This window comes from Herpailurus yagouaroundi, unplaced genomic scaffold, assembly GCF_014898765.1.
Source record: "Herpailurus yagouaroundi ecotype Mexico unplaced genomic scaffold, PumYag 195, whole genome shotgun sequence".
In the NCBI taxonomy this organism is placed as follows: domain Eukaryota; kingdom Metazoa; phylum Chordata; class Mammalia; order Carnivora; family Felidae; genus Herpailurus; species Herpailurus yagouaroundi.
In genome coordinates, this window is record NW_024412426.1 from 3,161,561 (window position 1) to 3,180,118 (window position 18,558).

The 18,558-nt window shown below is 42.3% G+C and overlaps 1 protein-coding gene and 1 long non-coding RNA gene across 5 annotated transcripts in view; one reads left to right on the top strand and one right to left on the bottom strand.

The window, feature by feature from the left end:
- Window positions 1-649: 649 nt before the first annotated feature.
- On the bottom strand, window positions 650-15,339 carry LOC121011738 (uncharacterized). Its single transcript, XR_005781733.1, has 3 exons — window positions 14,850-15,339; window positions 14,101-14,291; window positions 650-681 (listed from the first exon to the last, which is right to left on the bottom strand). It is a non-coding gene; the product is annotated as an uncharacterized LOC121011738 (long non-coding RNA).
- Window positions 15,340-15,574: 235 nt separating this feature from the next.
- RCOR3 (REST corepressor 3) overlaps window positions 15,575-18,558 on the top strand; it is a 53,625-nt gene continuing 50,641 nt past the window's right edge. The window contains exons 1-2 of one of the 4 annotated variants that reach the window (XM_040446376.1): window positions 15,575-15,971; window positions 16,361-16,417. In XM_040446376.1, coding sequence (XP_040302310.1) covers window positions 15,797-15,971; window positions 16,361-16,417 — 232 coding nt within the window. In that variant the 5' untranslated portion in view covers window positions 15,575-15,796. The remainder of the gene's footprint in view (window positions 15,972-16,360; window positions 16,418-18,558) is intronic. The other 3 variants (XM_040446377.1, XM_040446373.1, XM_040446374.1) reach the window with 3 other exon arrangements.

Sequence of the window (18,558 nt, forward strand, 5' to 3'; positions counted from 1 at the left end):
CTATTCTATTCCATTGGTCTATGTGTCTGTTTTTGTGCCAATACCATGATGTCTTGATGATGACAGCTTTGTAGTAGAGGCTAAAGTCTGGGATTGTGATGCCTCCTGCTTTGGTCTTCTTCTTCAAAATTACTTTGGCTATTTGGGGCCTTTTGTGGTTCCATATGAATTTTAGGATTGCTTGTTCTAGTTTCAAGAGGAATGCTGGTGCAATTTTGATTGGGATTGCATTGAATGTGTAGATAGCTTTCGGTAGTATTGACATTTTGACAATATTTACTCTTCCAATCCATGAGCAGGGAATGTCTTTCCATTTCTTTATATCTTCTTCAATTACCTTCATAAGCTTTCTATAGTTTTCAGCATACAGATCTTTTATATCTTTGGTTAGATTTATTCTTAGGTATTTTATGATTCTTGGTGCAATTGTGAATGGGATCAGTTTCTTTATTTGTCTTTCTGTTGCTTCATTGTTAGTGTATAAGAATGCAACTGATTTCTGTACATTGATTTTGTATCCTGCAACTTTGCTGAATTCGTGTATCAGTTCTAGCAGACTTTTGGTGGAGTCTATCGGATTTTCCATGTATAGTATCATGTCATCTGCAAATAGTGAAAGCTTGACTTCATCTTTGCCAATTTTGATGCCTTTGATTTCCTTTTGTTGTCTGCTTGCTGATGCTAGAACGTCCAACACTATGTTAAACAACAGCGGTGAGAGTGGGCATCCCTGTCGTGTTCCTGATCTCAGGGAAAAAGCCACCAGGAGCCATTTTAGATGGTGACTACCACCACAGTGTATTCATGTTTGTCTCTTCGTGTACAGCAGGAGAGCAACAGTTGTGCAATTTACACTGATAGTCACATCAAAGAAAGGACCCAACTCACAAGTTCCAACCTATTTTGGACCCACTAAGAGAGCCGGTGTGTCAAATCTCCCCACAGCTGTGCACCAAAGCAAAAAGAAAAAAGGGGGAAAAAAGGATCTGTGTGATTTGACATCCCTCACCAGGCTCTGAAACTACAGGGCATCATTTCAGACTAAATAATGCAAATTTACAGAATAGTACAAATAGTACAAATGAGGCAAGAAGTATGAATCCAGGGACCACCACCATTCTTGGTTTACCAAAAGGTTGATAAAACTTTCATAGGGAAGAATTAAAAAATGAGGTTGATAAGAAGAAAGGTACTATCTTACCCTAATTCACCAGGAAACAGAGCCTGAAACAAAGGCTTAAGTATAGATTCTTTATTGAGGAGTGTGAACCAGGAAGCAGGATCAAGGGATGTGGGGGAACAGGGAAGACAAAAAAACCACTGCAAAGATGCATTATCAAGTTGGACACTACTGTGGGTGATTTACTGTAGGATCCACTGGGGCTTCCAAGGAGTTGCCTGAGATACATCTCCAGGCTGTTAATTAGAGATAAAACAGGGGTAGTATTTATCAGTTGGATCCCATACCCCACTGCTCAAAGATCCCCTCCCCAAAGCCATGAGTTGCATGGCTCAGTACTCCTGAGTTGCATAAGCATGAGAACCACAATCAGTTTCTACACTGTTCTTCACTATGGAATCATCAGACAAAGCCCAGGTGGAGAGTGAGAAGCAAGCTCCATGGGCCTGATGTGAGATATTGCCAGGTTGCACCTAGAGAAAGCTGAAAGAATATGCAGAGAATTGGTTGCCACAGCAGGAGCTGGAATAAAAGATAAGTGAGGCCAAGACACTCTGAAATGGTTCACAAGAAGTTTCACAAGAGACAGAAACAAATCTGAAAGCTGCATAGTCGGTGTAGGTGACTCTAGTTATGGGAATCCCTTTCTGAAAAACCTAAGTTGTTCAACATCTTAGTTTGGGCTTCTTAAAAAGCAAACTCTTGGGTGCAAGGCTTTGGGTGTAGAAAGTTTATTTGTGAGGTGATTCTAAGAAGCACAGAAGAAGACTTGGGAAAAGTGAGACAGAAAAGGGAGAAAAGCCAGCAAGTGTGCTTTATTGAGTGGCGTTAATGAATGGGCTAGCAATGAGTGGTTTTCCATTGTTAATGAGTAGACAACTAGGACTCAATCCCACAGAGAATCTTCTGAGAAACCAGGTGGGACAGCACAGAATCATCCCTGTGGTGGTGAGGTAGCTGGGGCATTTATTCACCCACCCCAATCCCTATTGGTTGAAGATTGCCCCCAAAGGTGTAACTCCCCCTCCACACTTGTGTGTTGCATACCTGCTGTAGCAGAACAACCTCCCATGGGACTGAAGAGACCCTTCAAACAAAGGAAAAAGACATGGAGGCTTGAGGTAAGAAACTGTGTGTGTGGAAACCATACTCACAGTGAACTTAAGCCCAGGGGGATATGAGGCAGGATACTGACAGTGTTTGCTACAGACAGTTTTCCTTTGGATTCAGGGAGAAGCCCATTCAGTGCAGAGTTTTGGCCTTTTCTCTTCCGCATTGCAAATCCACTTTTAAAATTGGCCCAACACATCAGTAAAGAGATTCATGTGTATTTGCAGTCTAACTGATGATCCTGGATAAACTGGAGTGGTAGTCTTCCCCAGTCTCATGTCTTCCCTGAAGGATACCCTGTCCCAGATTTCCTCTCAGGGACCAGCAGTACAGAAAACAGTGACACACAGCTGACTAGGTACCTAGAAAAGAAACTGAGTAGGCAGCTTAAGGGCAATGTGAGTCCGAACTTCCCCATGATTTCTACACTGACCTTTGGAAGGGGAGGGAAGGTAGAGGCTTGGACTATAATTTGGTGGCTGAGTGTTAATAGCTTATGGTTGGGGGAGACGGTTGAAGTCAGAAAAAAAGGTCATCTATTAAAGTGGAGAAGTGAGTAGTAGAGATGGAGAAATGAAAATAATGGAGAATATCTGAAATAGCCCTTGTTGAGAATGAGAAAAGGAGTGGACTTTAAACAACAGGATTGTTGGGAGGTATGGCAAGTCATATTGAACTCATGCCAGTCAGTCACCAGACTGGCATTTTGCCCAGTGGCTTAATTCTCTTGAGCCAGGCTCAAACCCAGGTACAGATTTATAAAAGTGGGTGTCACCTCAGTGTTTTCTCTTGTACTGGGTTACACCATTCAATATAATCTGCCCAACTGGTTATAGATTTTTGCATCTAGTTCACCTGTAAAGTGGAGAAGCATAGGGCTTTAAGTTCCAGGATTATGTTTTTGATCATTCTCCCTCCCCCCCTCTTTCATATGGTTATGAATCCCTAAAAGCAACTGACTATAAATTACTCATCTATGTGTTCCAAATATCTCAAAATTATGATGGGTAAATGTTTATGAAATCATGATGGAATGAATTTTAAAGACTCTGGGTTTATCAGCTAGTGTCTACAACATCTCTGTTCTTTCAAACTAAGAAACTGTGAAAAAAAATAGAAAAAAACTAAGAACCAGGAAAGCCTTTTCTGGTTTATTAATAAAACAGGAAGAAAAAAAGGGCACCTGGGTGGCTCAGTCAGTTGACTGTCTGACTTCGGCTCAGGTCATGATCTCACTATTGTGAGTTTGAGCCCTGCATCAGGCTCTGTGTTGACAGCTGAGAGCCTGGAGCCTGCTTGGGATTCTGTGTCTCCCTCTCCCTCTGCCCCTCCCCTGCTCGCTATCTCTCTCTCTCTCTCTCTCTCTCGAAAATAAATAAACATTTTTAAAAAAGGAAGAAAAAGAGAAGACTGAGTCTGAAAACCCAACAACCTAAGACCTTTCTTAAAACACAGCTTTCACTTTATAAGAGAAATTGTTAAAGATGTAAAACATTTGGTTGGTAAAAGCAATGTATGCATATTTATATTCCATTCTATTTCACAAGGATTTTAAATAGCTTTATGTGTGTTTGTAAAAAAAAATATATAATCATTTAAGACAAATTTTGTGTAAAATAGTATTATTCACAGTGAGGTATTAAACCCCAAAGAGTATTCAGTGGTGGATTGGGAGTTCACAAAACCACAAGATAAATATGATATATCTTCCAGAAACAAGAGTGTTACAATGATTTTTCTTCCTGAAGGAGGGTGGGGAAGGAGTAACCTAAGAGGTAGATTGGGGTCAATTACTATTCTAGGAAAGCAAAGCATAAAAAGGCTGTGATGGTTAATTTTATGTGTCAACTTGAGTGGTCCATAGGGTGCCCAAATATTTGGTCAAATATTTTGAGTGTTCCTTTGAAGGTGTTTCTGGGTGAGATTAACATTTAAATCCTTAGACTGATTAAGCAGGTTGCTCTCTCTAATGTAGGTGAGCCTTGTCCAGTCAGTTGAAAACATAATAAAACAAAAAGGCTGACCCTCCCCTGAGTAAGAGAAGCCTATGTCAGCTAACCACCAACCAATCCAGACACATGAGCAAACCCTGCCAAGAATTAGCCATGACACCCAGCTGAGTCTAGCATAGATCAGCTGACCCTAACCAATATACACCATTGAGCAAAAATAAATGCTTAGTGATGTGTGCCCCTGAGATTTTCTTGTTGTTATAATGCAGAAACAGCTGACTGGTACACATTTATGTCTGTCTCTATTGGGTTGACAATATAATCTGTATTGCACTGGGTTACAAAAGGCTTGAAAAGCCACTGGTCTAGTAAAGCACCCCATTTCTCCTTCATTCCTTGCTATTTAATAAGGCTTAAAGGAAGTTCCTATCTAGAAGTGGCTTCTTGCAGTAACAGAGAATGAAGGTAAACACAGAGAAAATAGAGCTGAGAGATGAGAAATGAGATGTGTACTTGAGTGTGTGTGTGTGTGTGTGCATGTGTGTGTGTGCGTGTGTAGGTGTGAGAGAGACGGAGAGACTTAATAGCAATAAGGGTCCATTGCAAGCCCTGAGAGCCACAAATTTGGCCCATGCTAAATAGAATCACATTATTCTGATAACCAAAAGTAATGAAATCAGATCAAGATGTAGCTAAGACACCCTGTAACCAGAAGGAAAGGGGGACTAAACATAGTACAGTTGGTAAGTTACTTTTAACAAATCCTGTATATATCCAGTAAATTGAGTTTCTTTAGGGAACCTGTTTCTTTGTATTGTTACCTCTAGAAATATTGTATTCTAAGTAAAGGAAAATTGTATAGATTTGGGGTGCCATTTCCTTGGTCTCTTTCTGAATAAGCTCTTTGATTTTATTTCTAATCTATACATTTAATAATAATAATTAACATCTGAATATGTACTATGTGCCAGTTACTGGGGTGTGTGTGTGTGTGTGTGTGTGTGTGATTAATGTCTAAGTGCCAAATTTATAGATCATTCTATACATTACATTTAGATTACTATCTCCAGTCTATAAGAATATACATTAGAAGCCCCCTAATTTCATGAACAGCATTTTTCTAAAACGTTTTCAAGTCACTCTCTAGGGTTATTTCCACAAATGAATTTAATGTTAGTTTGTTTCCATTTCAGAGGTTGCCCTATCTAATCTTATCCCCAAATCTTAATTTTTTGTTAATGCTTATTTTATTTTTAAGAGAGAGAGAGAGACAGAGACAGAGCATGACCTGGGAAGGGCAGAGAGAGAGAGAGAGGGAGACACAGAATCCAAAGCAGGCTCCAGGTTCTGAGCTGTCAGCACAGAACCTAAAGCAGGGCCCAGACTTACGAACTATGAGATCATGACCTGAGCCATAGTCCGATGCTTAACCAACTGAGCCACTCAGGTGCCCCTAATCTTATCCCCAAATCTTCAAAATAGCTCAGAATTCGGATCCTAGACTGATTTTAGTGAATATGTTCTTTAAATGCCTTTTTCAATTGAAAACAAATTTTGATTTGTGAATTCTATTTTTTGTAATATGTAAAACTTAGGGAAAGAAGTGTGTAAGGAAAGGATAATATGGATTAGGGGCAGAGTTAAGATATAAACTTTAAACTTGTCAGTGTCTAGTCTTTTCCTTTTTTTTTAATTTAACCAAATAAGTCTTTACAAAATCATATTTGTATGATCTAGAAATTTAGCAAAACTGCTTAAATCACCTTCCCACTTTTAAAAGTCAGGATATGTGTTCAAATATAATTGTCCCAGACACATAAATGTCTATATTATTTTAAAAGGCCCCTGCCTTTTAAAAGGAGATTTCATAGTCTCCTTTCATAAACAATTCCAGAATTAAAAAAAAAAAAAAATCTTCAGGAAAATGTCCTTTACTTCTAACTGCAGGATTCATTCACAAACAAATATTGAGAATCTACTATGCACAGGGACTGTACCCAATGCTGAGAATATAAATTAAGACACTATTTTAAAAAAATTTTTTTAAATGTTTATTTATTTTTAAGAGAGCATGAGCTGGGGAGGGACAGAGAAGGAGACACAGAATCCCAAGTAGGCTCCAGGCCCCGAGCTGTCAGCACAGAGCCCGACGAGAGGCTTGAACCCACGAAGCACAGGATCACGACTCTAAGCGAAGTTGGCCTCTTAAGCCACCCAGACCCCCTGACACTATTTCTGTCCTTAAAGAGAAATTCTTTTTATCATAGGTGCAAATGCCCACAGCTAAGTCATATGCTAAGTAGGAAAGTTAGAATTCAAAAAGTTCTCAAAAGGTTCACATAAGCTAAAACAACCAGGTGAAATTAAATGACAATACATTTATATTCATTTGCTCAGGAGGGGAAGGAGGGAAAGGGGAAATAAACCTCCTGGAGTCTGAGAGAGACAAGCTAAACAATAATAAATGTAAAAGATACAGAGAACAGAGATGACTCCAGATTTAGTAACCATGTGCAGTTATTGCCAATAAAGCTTATTTCAGGATGGATTAATTTTAATGTGTCTTTTGTTGTCTTTTTGCGAGAGCACGCGCACACGCACGCGCGCCCTCAAGCAGGGGAGGGGCAGAAGGAAAGGGAGAGAATCTCAAGCAGGCTCCACCCCAGCACAGAGCCAACCAGGAGCTTGATCTCACAACCATGAAATCTTGAAGTGAGCAGAAATAAAATGTCGGATGCTTCACCGACTGAGCCACCTAGCACCCCTGAGATTAATTAATCTTAAAAAGGCGCAAAGGGGCCAACGTATTTCCAATTGATTTTGCACCAATTCGACCTCACATGGGGGGGGGGGGGGGGCGAGTGTCAGATCTGAAAACAGTATCATTGAAGATTTCTCAGAGAATAATGCTGTTTAGTCTGAAAAAGAAGCTGAAGTGGGACATAATTGTTCTTTTAAAATATTTAAGAGACTAGTGTGACAGAGCTTGCTAGTTGCCTTTCAGTACCCATTTTCTCCTTTATCCTCAGCAATAGAACCTTGAGTTTTAGTGGAGCACTCTGACATTTCCTAGCCTCCTTTGAAATTAGTGGGCCACGTGACTAAGTTCTGAACATCGATATATCAGCATAAATTGTATGCGGTCCTTCTAGAAAATCTCCTTAAAGCTAAGGGGTATGCCCTTCTGCCTTTCTTCCTCCTTCCTGGAGTCTAACAGCCATCTTGGATCACAAGGGAAAAAGTGATACTCTAGGAAAGGTGGAGGGCTGAGATAAAAGGAGCCTGGATCGCTGACACCTTCATTGAAGTTGTCATTTCAGCCCAGGACTGCCTACTTCTGGATATCTTTTTTATGAAAAGTAAATTTTCATTTTGTTTAAGACAGTTGTTTGGGGGTTTTCTAGATATAGTTAAACTTTGGGTAAAAAAAAAAAGAGAAATAAGAGGTTTTCTAAGATTCAAACATCTTAAAAAATGAAATAATCTACTTTGTGTTGCAGTTTACTGTCTCTGTATCTGTTTAAATGGAGTTTGTAGGAGCAGCTTCAGAAATGGTAAGTATTCCCGGCGGTGAAGAAAAAAAAAAAAGGGCATTGCCAGACCTCTAAATGTCCTGTCAGCTCTTTAAGATTATATGATCCCACCCCCATCCCACCTTAGGAATCTATGGCTCTCAAAAAACAAAACAAAACAAAAACATAAAGCTCCTTCCTGTGGTAAATATGTAAATGTTTGGGCTCTCCCCACCATTGGGCCAATGCTGCACAGCATCATCTCACTCCTTTTTGGTGTTAAACTTATTCTGAGACAGGCACTTCTAAAGTAATAGTGAAAAAGTACAAAAACCAATAAACTTTTCAGCAAAGTTGGTGTCATAAAGAAAATCATTATAAGCCTTGATAATATGAATAAAATAGGACATCTGTTGATGTCCTTCCTGTGTGCCTAGTTTAGTTGGTGAATTAAGGTGTAGTCCACAATTACTTCCCTGCTTAATTTTTTTTTTCTTTTTGTAAAATGAAGATAACATGTCTATCCTCTTTCCATTTTCCTCTTCCGTTCTACTTTTCAACTTCTATTAGGTGGAACTTTACTTTTACATTATTTTAAAAATTATACTTATCTTTGTTTTGTCTATTGATTCTTTAAACATTTATTTCCTCAGAACAATAATACATATACATGGCAAAAGAAACCAACTGTGAATGGAATATACAAACAATAAAATCCCCCTTCCATCTCAGACTGTGACACCCCTTCCCCAACAGTAAAGTTTCTTTATATATACTTTCAGAAATATTCTCAGCATATAAAGGCAGATATATTTACTTGTGTGTTTATCAGAAAGGAGATACATACTGCTATGGTCTGGATATTAGTTTTGTTCAATTCAGCAAACATTTACTAAGCATCTACTATGTACAGAAACCGAGATAACCTTTATTCTCTCTTTTCCTTAGCATAAAGTTCCAGCTGTGTATATCCATCTGATAATAGGGAAGAAATAGCATTTGGTACTTCAACTTAAAAAAAAATTTTTTTTTAATGTTTATTCATTTTTGAGAGACAGACAGAGACAGAATGTGAGAAGGGGAGGGGCAGAGAGGGAGGGTGACACAGAATCCCAAGCAGGCTCCAGGCTCTGAGCTGTCAGCCAGAGCTCAATGTAGGGCTCGAACCCTGAGATCATGACCTGAGATAAAGTTGGACGCTCAACTGACTGAGCCACCCAGGCATCCCTGGTACTTCAACTTTTGAAATATTACATATATACATACTCTTGCCTATAACTCTATAGCTACTTGGCTTTAAGACGCTAAGTGTAGTTCCATGTTTTTCTTTTCCATATGAGTACTTTTCTGGAGTAGGATCATATTACTTGTTCCCATTTCCTTAAAGGACCTCTTTACTTCTCAAACCACTGCAGTTTGGTTCTTCTGCTCATGATCCCAGTAAAACTGCTCTCCAAAATCATTCATGTTCTCTTACTTGTTGAAGCATTGTACACACTGTTGCCTTATCTTAACTGACTTCTCTGCTGTCCTGGTGATCCTGTTTCTATTCAGATCTCTCTATACTTTTGCTTTCAGGAAGTTATACTCTCCGAGTTCTCTTATTTCTGTATTTATGCTTAGTCTCTTTTATGGATTTCTTTTCCTCTCTATAGCCCTTCAACATTGGTGCTCATTTGCTTTCATTCTCAGCTCTTTATACTTCTCATTTTACATCCTCTTCTTGTGAGATCTAGTTAGGTCTCATGACCTCAGTTAGCTACAATCAATTGGTAATAAAACACTTTCTGCACGCCTGATCTTAATTATGTATCTAACTGCATGCTGGATATCTCCCCATTGAGAACCCAACATATCTGGAAATGAATTTATTTTCCTTGTCTGTCAAATTGATAAGCCTTCAGTATCCATCAACTCTGTTGTTGACACAATCCACCCAGACACTGAAGCCAAAATCCTGGCATCAGCTTAGACTCCTCTATCCCCTTTTTATTTCCATATTCAACCAATCCCCAAATTTTGCTAATTTTACTTCCTATTTTCATCAGTCCCCACTTCTATTCATGCTATCACTGCCACAATTTGAAACCTCATAATTTCCTAATTCAACAGCCCAGTTGATTTCTTTGCCACATTTAATTTTCACCTAGAATACCAACTGAACTAAATCACTCTCTTGCTTAGATCCCTCTGATACTTTTCCATTGTCTATAAATTGCTTAACCCTTTGAATACTATCAAGGGTTTTATGTAGTTCAGTCCTTGCCTCTCTAGGCTCATTCTGAGTTCACTCCATGCTCCAGGAATACAAAATTATTTGTAGTTTTCTGACATAATTCAAGATCCTTTACATTTCCTATACTAAGATTTTTTTAAAGCAATCTCCATACCCAAATGTGGGGCTCAAACTCACAACCCTGAGATTTAGTCATATGCTCTACCAACTGAGCCAGCTAGGCAATCCCCATACTATTTTCTGGAATCCTCAACATTTTCATGTTTTTTATGTCCTGCTTAGGAAATAATTTGACTACCCAAAGTTATGAAGACAATAACCTATGGTATTTTCTAAAAGCACTATTGTTTCACCTTTTATTTTAGGTCCTTATTTAGGACCTTTTATTTTAGGCCCACAATCTATTGAGTTTTGTTTTTTTATTTTACTATGAGTAGGCATCAAGGTTTTTTGTTTTCCACATAGTCAATTGACCTGGCAGCATTTATTAAAGCATCCATTGTTTTCTCCACATTAGTAGGGTCACCTTTGCATAAAATGTTCACGAGTTCTATTTAGTTCCATCCATCTACTTTCTAACACCTGGTAGCATAAATCCTCCAACTTTGTTCTTCCTCCAGATTGTCTTGGCTGCTCTTGACCTTCTGAATTTTCATAGAAGTTTCAACTTGTCAAATGACATACACACAATCTGCTGGGATTCTAATAAGGATCAGACTAAATCTATTGATCAGTTGGAGTGACTGACATTTTTATATTGAGTCTTGCGATCCATGAGCATACTGTATCTAACCAGTTACTTGGGCCTCCTCCAATTTCTCTCAATACTATAATTTTCAGTACATTAAAACCCTGGATTGAGAATAACTTGTTCTGTGAGTGTTCCACAAGGCAAACAAACATTTCTAATAAATTTTAACTTGATAAACAAGCGATGTCTTGCAATATGAGTAGTACGAGACACCAAATGTCACATGTTCACAACTGAGCCAATGGTTCTTTTCTCCCTCCCTCTCTCTGCTAGATTGTGGGTGATCATCTCCCATGCTTGGTCACACGAGACGTGGTGTTTGGCAGAAATCAGTGATTTTTCAGAATGTTGTCACAACTGGCACTAGTGAATTTTTTGTCACTCCAAAGCACCTATGGATAGTCCTTTGCTTTTCTATATAAGAGTAAGCTTAGGAATGCTTTTTTCTAGGTCAGGCTGCCTGCAGATATAGACCCTTTTCTCTGCTGCTTGTCAGTTACATTAAATACAGTATATGACAAGAGTTTATTAATACTGTACTGTAGTCAACATCCGTGCGAGTGTTTACAATGCCCACCCCCCTGCAGAAAAAGGTTCAAAAGAAAGGCGGTAAGAAAGGGATGATTACAGTGGAAGAAGGAAATCATTGAGAAATATGAATGAGGTATGAGAATGGCTGAAACTAAGATTTTATAAGAAGTCTATGTATGCATCTCATCTGCAGAGGAGGAGAAAAAGGCAGAAGAATCCCTCACTTCAAATGAGATTAGGGAGATGTGTAAAATGTGTGAAACAGTGCAAAATTTTGTAGAAAAGCACCACCCAAATAAGGCTGTAGCAGTTAGTGATGGTACTGTTTAACGACAATGTGATGTCGCATTTCCACAAAATCCTCCAAAGGAGTCAAAAGCAAGTGTCATTGGATAGGTTCTTCATTTTAGCTGCACAAAAAGAAGATCCCATTGAGCCAACAGACAGCAGTGATCCGTTAGTGACAGGGAAAGTCGTCCTACATGATAACCTTCCTCTCTCTTCTCCCTCACACCAGCCACGAAGATTTTCAAAGGTAAGTACAGGTTAATTTTATTTTCCTTTACATTTTGCATTTTCTTTATTTTGTATTATATTAGAGTATTATAATCATTTTAATATGAACATTTTTAGGTTGTGGATTTAATCATGTGAGTTTCCACTATTTCTTATGGGGAAATTCGCTGTTATATACAAGTGCTTTGGATTACAAGCATGTTTCTGGAATGAATTATGCTCGCAAACTAAGGTTTTACTGTATATAGTTCTTATATGCCTTTCATTAGGATTTATTCCTTGCTGTCATGGGTTAAATGGTGCCCCCAAAATATCAGGTCCTAATCTGTGGAACCTGTAAATGTTACCTTATTTAGAAGAAGGGTCTCTGCAGATGTGATCAAGTTAAGGCTCCTGATACAAGAAGATGATCCTGGATAATCCAGATGGGTCCTAATGCTATCAGTGTCTTTATGCAATAGAAGAAGAGGAAAATTCACGACACACACAGAAGAGAAGGCAATGTGAAGACAGAGGCAGAGATTGGAGTAATGTGGCTTCAAACCAAGGAATGCCAGCAGAAATCAGAAACTGGAAAAGGCAGGGAACAGATTCTCCCTAAAGCCTCTGTAGGGAGTGCAGCCTTGCTGACACCTTGATTTCAGACTTCTGGTCTCCAGAAATATGACAGGAGTCTGTTTTAAGCCACTGAGTTTGTGGTAATTTGTTACAGCTGTCACAGGAAGCTAATACACTAGGTATTTGATATCTTTGATGCATTTGTATGTTAACCACTTTTTTAAGATTTCATTTTCTAATTGCTTAGTGCTAGCATTTAAAAATATAATTGATTTATGGGGTGTCTGGGTGGCTCAGTCAGTTAAGCATCTGACTTCGGCTCAGGTCATGATCTCAGGGTTTGAGTTCAAGCCCTGTGTTGGGCTCTGTGCCAACAGCTCAGGGCCTGCAGCCTACTTCGCGTTCTGTCCCTTCCTTTCTCTCTCAAAAATAAATTAAAAAAAACATTAAAAAATATATATATATAGTTGATTTATATGCTGACTATCCAGCAATTCACTAAATTCATTATTAATACTAAAGGTTTATAGATTATAACTTTATTTACAGACTATCAAGATTTCTCCAAATAACAGATTTATGTATTTCTTTCCTATCTTTATACATTTTTCCCTTGCCTTTTTACAATTGCTGGATGTCCAGTACAACAGTTCAGTATTTCCTCTTATATCTTTGGTTTTCTTAATGTCTGTTTTTGAGAGAGAGAGAGAGAAAGAGAGAGAAAAGACAGAGCGCAAGCAGGTGGGGGCAGAGAAAGAGGGACAGAGAATCCCAAGCAGGCTCCAAGCTGTCAGTGCAGAGCCCAACTCAGGGATTGGTCTCAGGAACTGTGAGATCATGACCTGAGCCAAAATTAAGAGTTGGATGCTCAACCAACTGAACCACCCAGCCACCCCTCCTCTTACAATTTTTGGTTTTGGAAGTATGAGAATGTATCATCTATTCCAAATTGAAACTACAATGAAAATAGTAAAAAAAAAAAAAAAAAAAGAAGAAAAGAAAAATTTTTTAAATAAAAAGCAGCCAAACAAAACAACTAACATTATTCTAGTTAACAAATCGAGAGGCCTTTTCTTTTTTTTTCAACATTTTTTTAATTTATTTTTGGGACAGAGAGAGACAGAGCATGAACGGGGGAGGGGCAGAGAGAGAGGGAGACACAGAATCGGAAACAGGCTCCAGGCTCTGAGCTGTCAGCACAGAGGCCAACGTGGGGCTCGAACTCATGGACTATGAGATCATGACCTGAGCTGAAGTCGGACGCTCAACCGACTGAGCCACCCAAGTGCCCCTCTTCACCATGTTTTAATCCTTGACTGTATGCAGAAATTCCTTTCAGCGCAAAAGAGGTTGGAAGGTGTTGCAAAATTGGGGAGTTAGAAAACATGCTGGCCAAAAGGCCTCAAAACAGTATTTATCTTTTGTGAATTCACTTAGTTTAGGGTCCGGTCTTTGCATTACTGGACCAGACATGCTGAATCATGTTCATTAGAAGCTTGTGTATAAAAATAAAAATACCAATGTATTAATTTACAGTGAAAAATGTAATTGTCATAGGAAATGGCTATTTATTTCATTTGGCCAAGCCGTTCTCTCATTGTAGAAAAACCATATGGAAATTAAAATAATATTCAGAACTGCACTTATTGAGAAAAGTAAAGGAATAATAGGTTTAGTTGTATGACTCAATGGAATCACATAAAACTTTGATAGACCAAACTACCTCCACTATCAGAACAAGATAGGTTCTGTACCTGCTCAGGAGACTTTCCCTTTAGACAGGGATCTTGCCAAATTATTTACTTCCCAGGCTTTTTGTTTGTTTGTTTGTTTCTTGGCTAAATTCCTGATTGAGGCATTCCTGCTTTAGGTATGTTACTGCTTTCAGTGAAGTCTTGGGCTGGCCAGAGAGGCTTATTTCTGCTTTGATCCACTCCGCATTGACCTATAACAGAATTCATACAAGACAATCTTTAAGGGTTTGGAGAAGACCTTACCTATGGATCCCAAATACTGCTTTGCATAGGTTTGCATGCTAGATGTTCACAGGAAGTCCTCAATTCTTACTGCTGAGCAAAAACGGTAAGTAAATAAGAGAAGCAAATCATAAATCGCTCCCAATGCCAGACAGCGTGGCACATAGCAGACATCCTCAAATCTAGTAAACGAAATATGCAGTTCCCTATTCCTTCTGGCTAAGGCAATTCAGAAAAGCATTACGGAGCACATCGCCTGCCAGGCTGGAAACCCTGCCAGAATGCAGCTCTTGCCTCACCTCTACTGGAGGACTCCGCCCTCCCTTACAGCTCTGCTCCAAGCCCTGACCACGGGTCAGCACGGACTGAGTAAGCACCAACTGGACAAGGCCTCGGTCCTAATTTTATTTCACCCCTGACAGCACCCACTTCTAACTGAAAAAACAGCAAGACGAAAAATGGGTAAAAATAAAAAGGTGAGAAGAGAAAACGGGGGAAAGGTTAGGAAAAAAAACACCCCAAAACACCTTTTAGCAAAATACAGCTGCACTGGTCAGCACTGGAAACTCATCTCGTCACCCTCAGTCTCTCTAGGGAGTCAGGCCCCAGTTCCGGGATTCAGAAACAATAACAGCAGCGTCCAGATAACCATGACCGCGTCTGCTACTCAGGCCCACTGGGCCTAGAACTCGCAGGGCGCCCCGCTATACAGTCCGACTCCAGGGCGGGCAAGGGCGCGACACCAGCTCGACGGCGGCGGAGAAGCCGCGAAACCGAGCAGCCGCACTGCCACAGTCTCTCAAGGGGCCCAGGCTCCCGCCGAGACCCGCCCGGCCGTCCGGACCCCCAACACCCTCGGAGAGAGGGGGGCCGCTCCTTTGACTCGGGCGCCTCGGGTCGCGGCCGCCCTTTCTCAGACTGGCCGCGTTCCTTCCGCCCTAAGAGGGCAAAGAGTCCCACGCCCTCGCGTTTGCCTGCGCCCGCGCGCCAGAGCGCCCCCTAGGAAGGAAGCCCGAGAGGCGGCCGCGCCTCTGCGGCGATTTTATTAGCGCACGGTTGGGGTTGCCCGGGCTGTCGACGAGCCGGGCTTCCCCGCCCCTCCCCCTCTTCCCCTCCGCCCCTCCCCGCCCCGCGGCCGGAACCTCCCTGCGGGGCGGAGTGATACCGGCGGCGGCGTAGAGCGCGGCGCGGCCGACAGGGGCGCCCGGGACTGCGCGGGGCGGGCGGAGGGAGGAGGGGAGAGAGGCGGGGCCGGGGCGGGTTGTTGTGAGGCGACTGCGCTACTGCCGGACCGGGGCGGTTATGGCGGCTCCGTATTAACACCCTCCTCCTCCGCCTCCGCCGCCGCCGCCGCCGTCTCCTCCTTCTCCTCCTCCTCCTCCTCCTCTCCCTCCCGCCCTCACTCGTAAGCCATCTCCCCCTTCACCCTGACGCCTACCCCTTCCCCTCACCTTTCCCCCTCCCCTCTTCTACCATGCCCGGCATGATGGAGAAAGGGCCCGAGTTACTGGGGAAGAACCGATCGGCCAACGGCAGCGCCAAGAGCCCGGCGGGCGGCGGCGGCGGCGGCGGCGGTGCCTCGTCCACCAACGGCGGGCTGCACTACTCGGAGCCCGAGAGCGGCTGCAGCAGCGACGACGAGCACGGTGGTAGCCTCGAACTCCTCCCCGCCAGCCCGCCTGCCCCTCTCCCTCCTCCCCTCCCCCAGCCCCCTCCCCTCGCCGCGCTCCCGCCCTCCCTCCCCTCGGAGCCCGGGCGCTGCGGTAGCCTCGAACTCCCGGTGCAGTGCAGCAGCACCCCCCACGACCCCCGTCCCTCCGCCCTCGACCAATCCTCCGCCCTCGCCCCCCCCCCCGCTCCCCGCCCCCATCCGCTGCCATCTCCCGGAGTGCCCGGAGTTAATATCTTCCCATCCACCCGCCTCTTCTTTCCTCCCTCCAGCAATTTTTATATTTTATTAAGTGTCTCTTCGTTTTTCTTCTTTTCTTTCTTTTCTTTTTCTTTCTCTCTTTTTTTTCTTTTTGGCATTGCTTTGCAGATGTTGGGATGAGAGTCGGAGCTGAATACCAAGCTCGGATCCCTGAATTTGATCCAGGTAGATATATTTGTTTTAAGCAAAATCCTTTCTCCCCTTTTCTGGGAATGGCTTAGGGTGGAAGGGCGGGCGAGGTAGGGGTCCGGGTGTGCGGTTGGGAGGGGATGCGGGGCTGGGATGGGCAGGCATCTGGCGGGGAGGCTGTCAGGCTTGGCAGGGCTGTGACACAGGGCGTGTGGGCAGATGTGTGCATTGCAAGGTTAACATGGTTCCTTTGGAGGCCACTTGCCCGCTGGTGGCATCGCCTTTCTGCCCCCATGAGCCTGGGGCGAGGTCGGAGAGAGCAGAGGGAGGCGGCCCTCGGCGGATTCGGGGGTCCGGGGCTGGGAAAGGAGCGGCTCCTGGGCCGAGGGCTGGAAGAGAGGGTGTGCGGGCTGCGTGTGGAAGAGCCATGCAAATGTCAATTGCCACACCGCCGGCCCCGGGGAGCGGAGGGCCGCGCTCCGCAAGGGCTGCGGATGCCGGGGGCTGCTGTCATCGGCCGAAGCCGAGGGCGAGCCCTGCCCGACCCGCGCGCACACGGGATTTTCTTTTCTTTTCTTTTCTTTTCTTTTCTTTTCTTTTCTTTTCTTTTCTTTTCTTTTCTTTCTTTTTTTTTTTCTTTTTGGCTAGGTGGTGTAGCTTTGGTCGAGACAGCTCTGCGGAGTGTAGGAGCCGCGGAGAGAAAGGGATGGGGGAAGGGGGTGGGGAGAAGCCAGAGGCACACCTCGCCCTCGAGCCAGCCCTAGGAAGTCAGACCACAGGACAGTGGTTGCAGCTGCCAAGGAGACATTTTCTCCCGAGCAGCCAGGTTCCAGCGTCCTCTGCCAACCCAGCTTGCGGGCTCCCTGTCTACTTTTCTCCAAACAGGCTCTCTGGCGGTCACGGGATTTCAGTCTGGACGGGGATTGGGCGAGAGTTCCGCATATGGAGGCGCCCTTGCTGGAGCCTCCCGGAGTGGAGCGGGTTTCCTTCCCCCCCACCCCAGACCCTCTTCAGTGCAGGCTTTGGACAGACTTTGAAGGAGCTCCCCCATTTTTTTGTTTTTCTTTTTGGTTTTTCTTTTTTTTTTTCTTCCCTTCTCCCTTACAGTTGATCAGTTTTTTGCCCATTGCCCGCTTATAATAACATTGTGTCGAACTCTCGAGTTCTGTATTAGATATTAATTAATATGGCTTACTTGTATTTTGGGGAAGGGGTATAGCTTGTTTGCTTCATTATAGGTTGTAGATGGGTATTATCGTTCTTCCCTTGCCCATTACGGCAATGCGAGCTATTTACCAACCATTTGAAGAGTTTTAGATAGCAGCTCCTCCTGTCCCAGGGGAGAGGATAAAATAATGAGTGTTAAAAGGATTGTCAAAGCAGTCTGTTTTTCAGTAGGTAAAAACAATGATACAAGAGCTCTCACTAGATCTGGGTTGCCTTCTAAATGACATAGCTGTTAATAGATTTTATTCAGAAGCTATCAAATGTGTGTGCTGGTGGGCTTAAATAATTTTAAATGTTTTGTGAAATTAATTTTGTTTATTGATGCAACTAGTAGGTGGATGACACTTTCACATTACTATGCTGCCTCAGGTATTGACATTTGGAAAAAGCATGCTTTGGCTTAAGATACATTGATTTCAGTTCCCAGCTGTTTAATTTTTGCACTCTGAGCAAGCCAGTGGCCTTCCCTGTTCCTTAGTTTCCTAGCTGTAAAATGGAAATAAAAAAACTTCATGGAATTCTTATAAGGAATACATGACTGGGCATGTGGGAGTTACTCAGTAAAGGTTAAATTTCATAATTAGGAAGAATGATTCTGCATACACTTATACCTTTCTTATTTGGGGCTTTCGTTGGTACTCTGCTTTTTGGGGAAATGATAAACTTACTTACAAATTAGAACTCAACAGTCAGAACTGTTCATATGTTAATAAACATTTATCTTTTTGCTCCATTAGGTAGGTTTATATTTCATAGACAGCTGTACACAGGTAGATCAGGTGGTCTTGTGTGTAAAATCCAGGCTTCTTGCTGGAACCCATTTATACATGCCATGGCATAGACCACTGTAAAGGTTTTTCTTTTGTTTTTTGCTTTTTAGTCATATTTTCAATTTACTTAGGTTACAATTGATACTCTTTATTAGAATAAGGATGTATGTCCTATTTTAA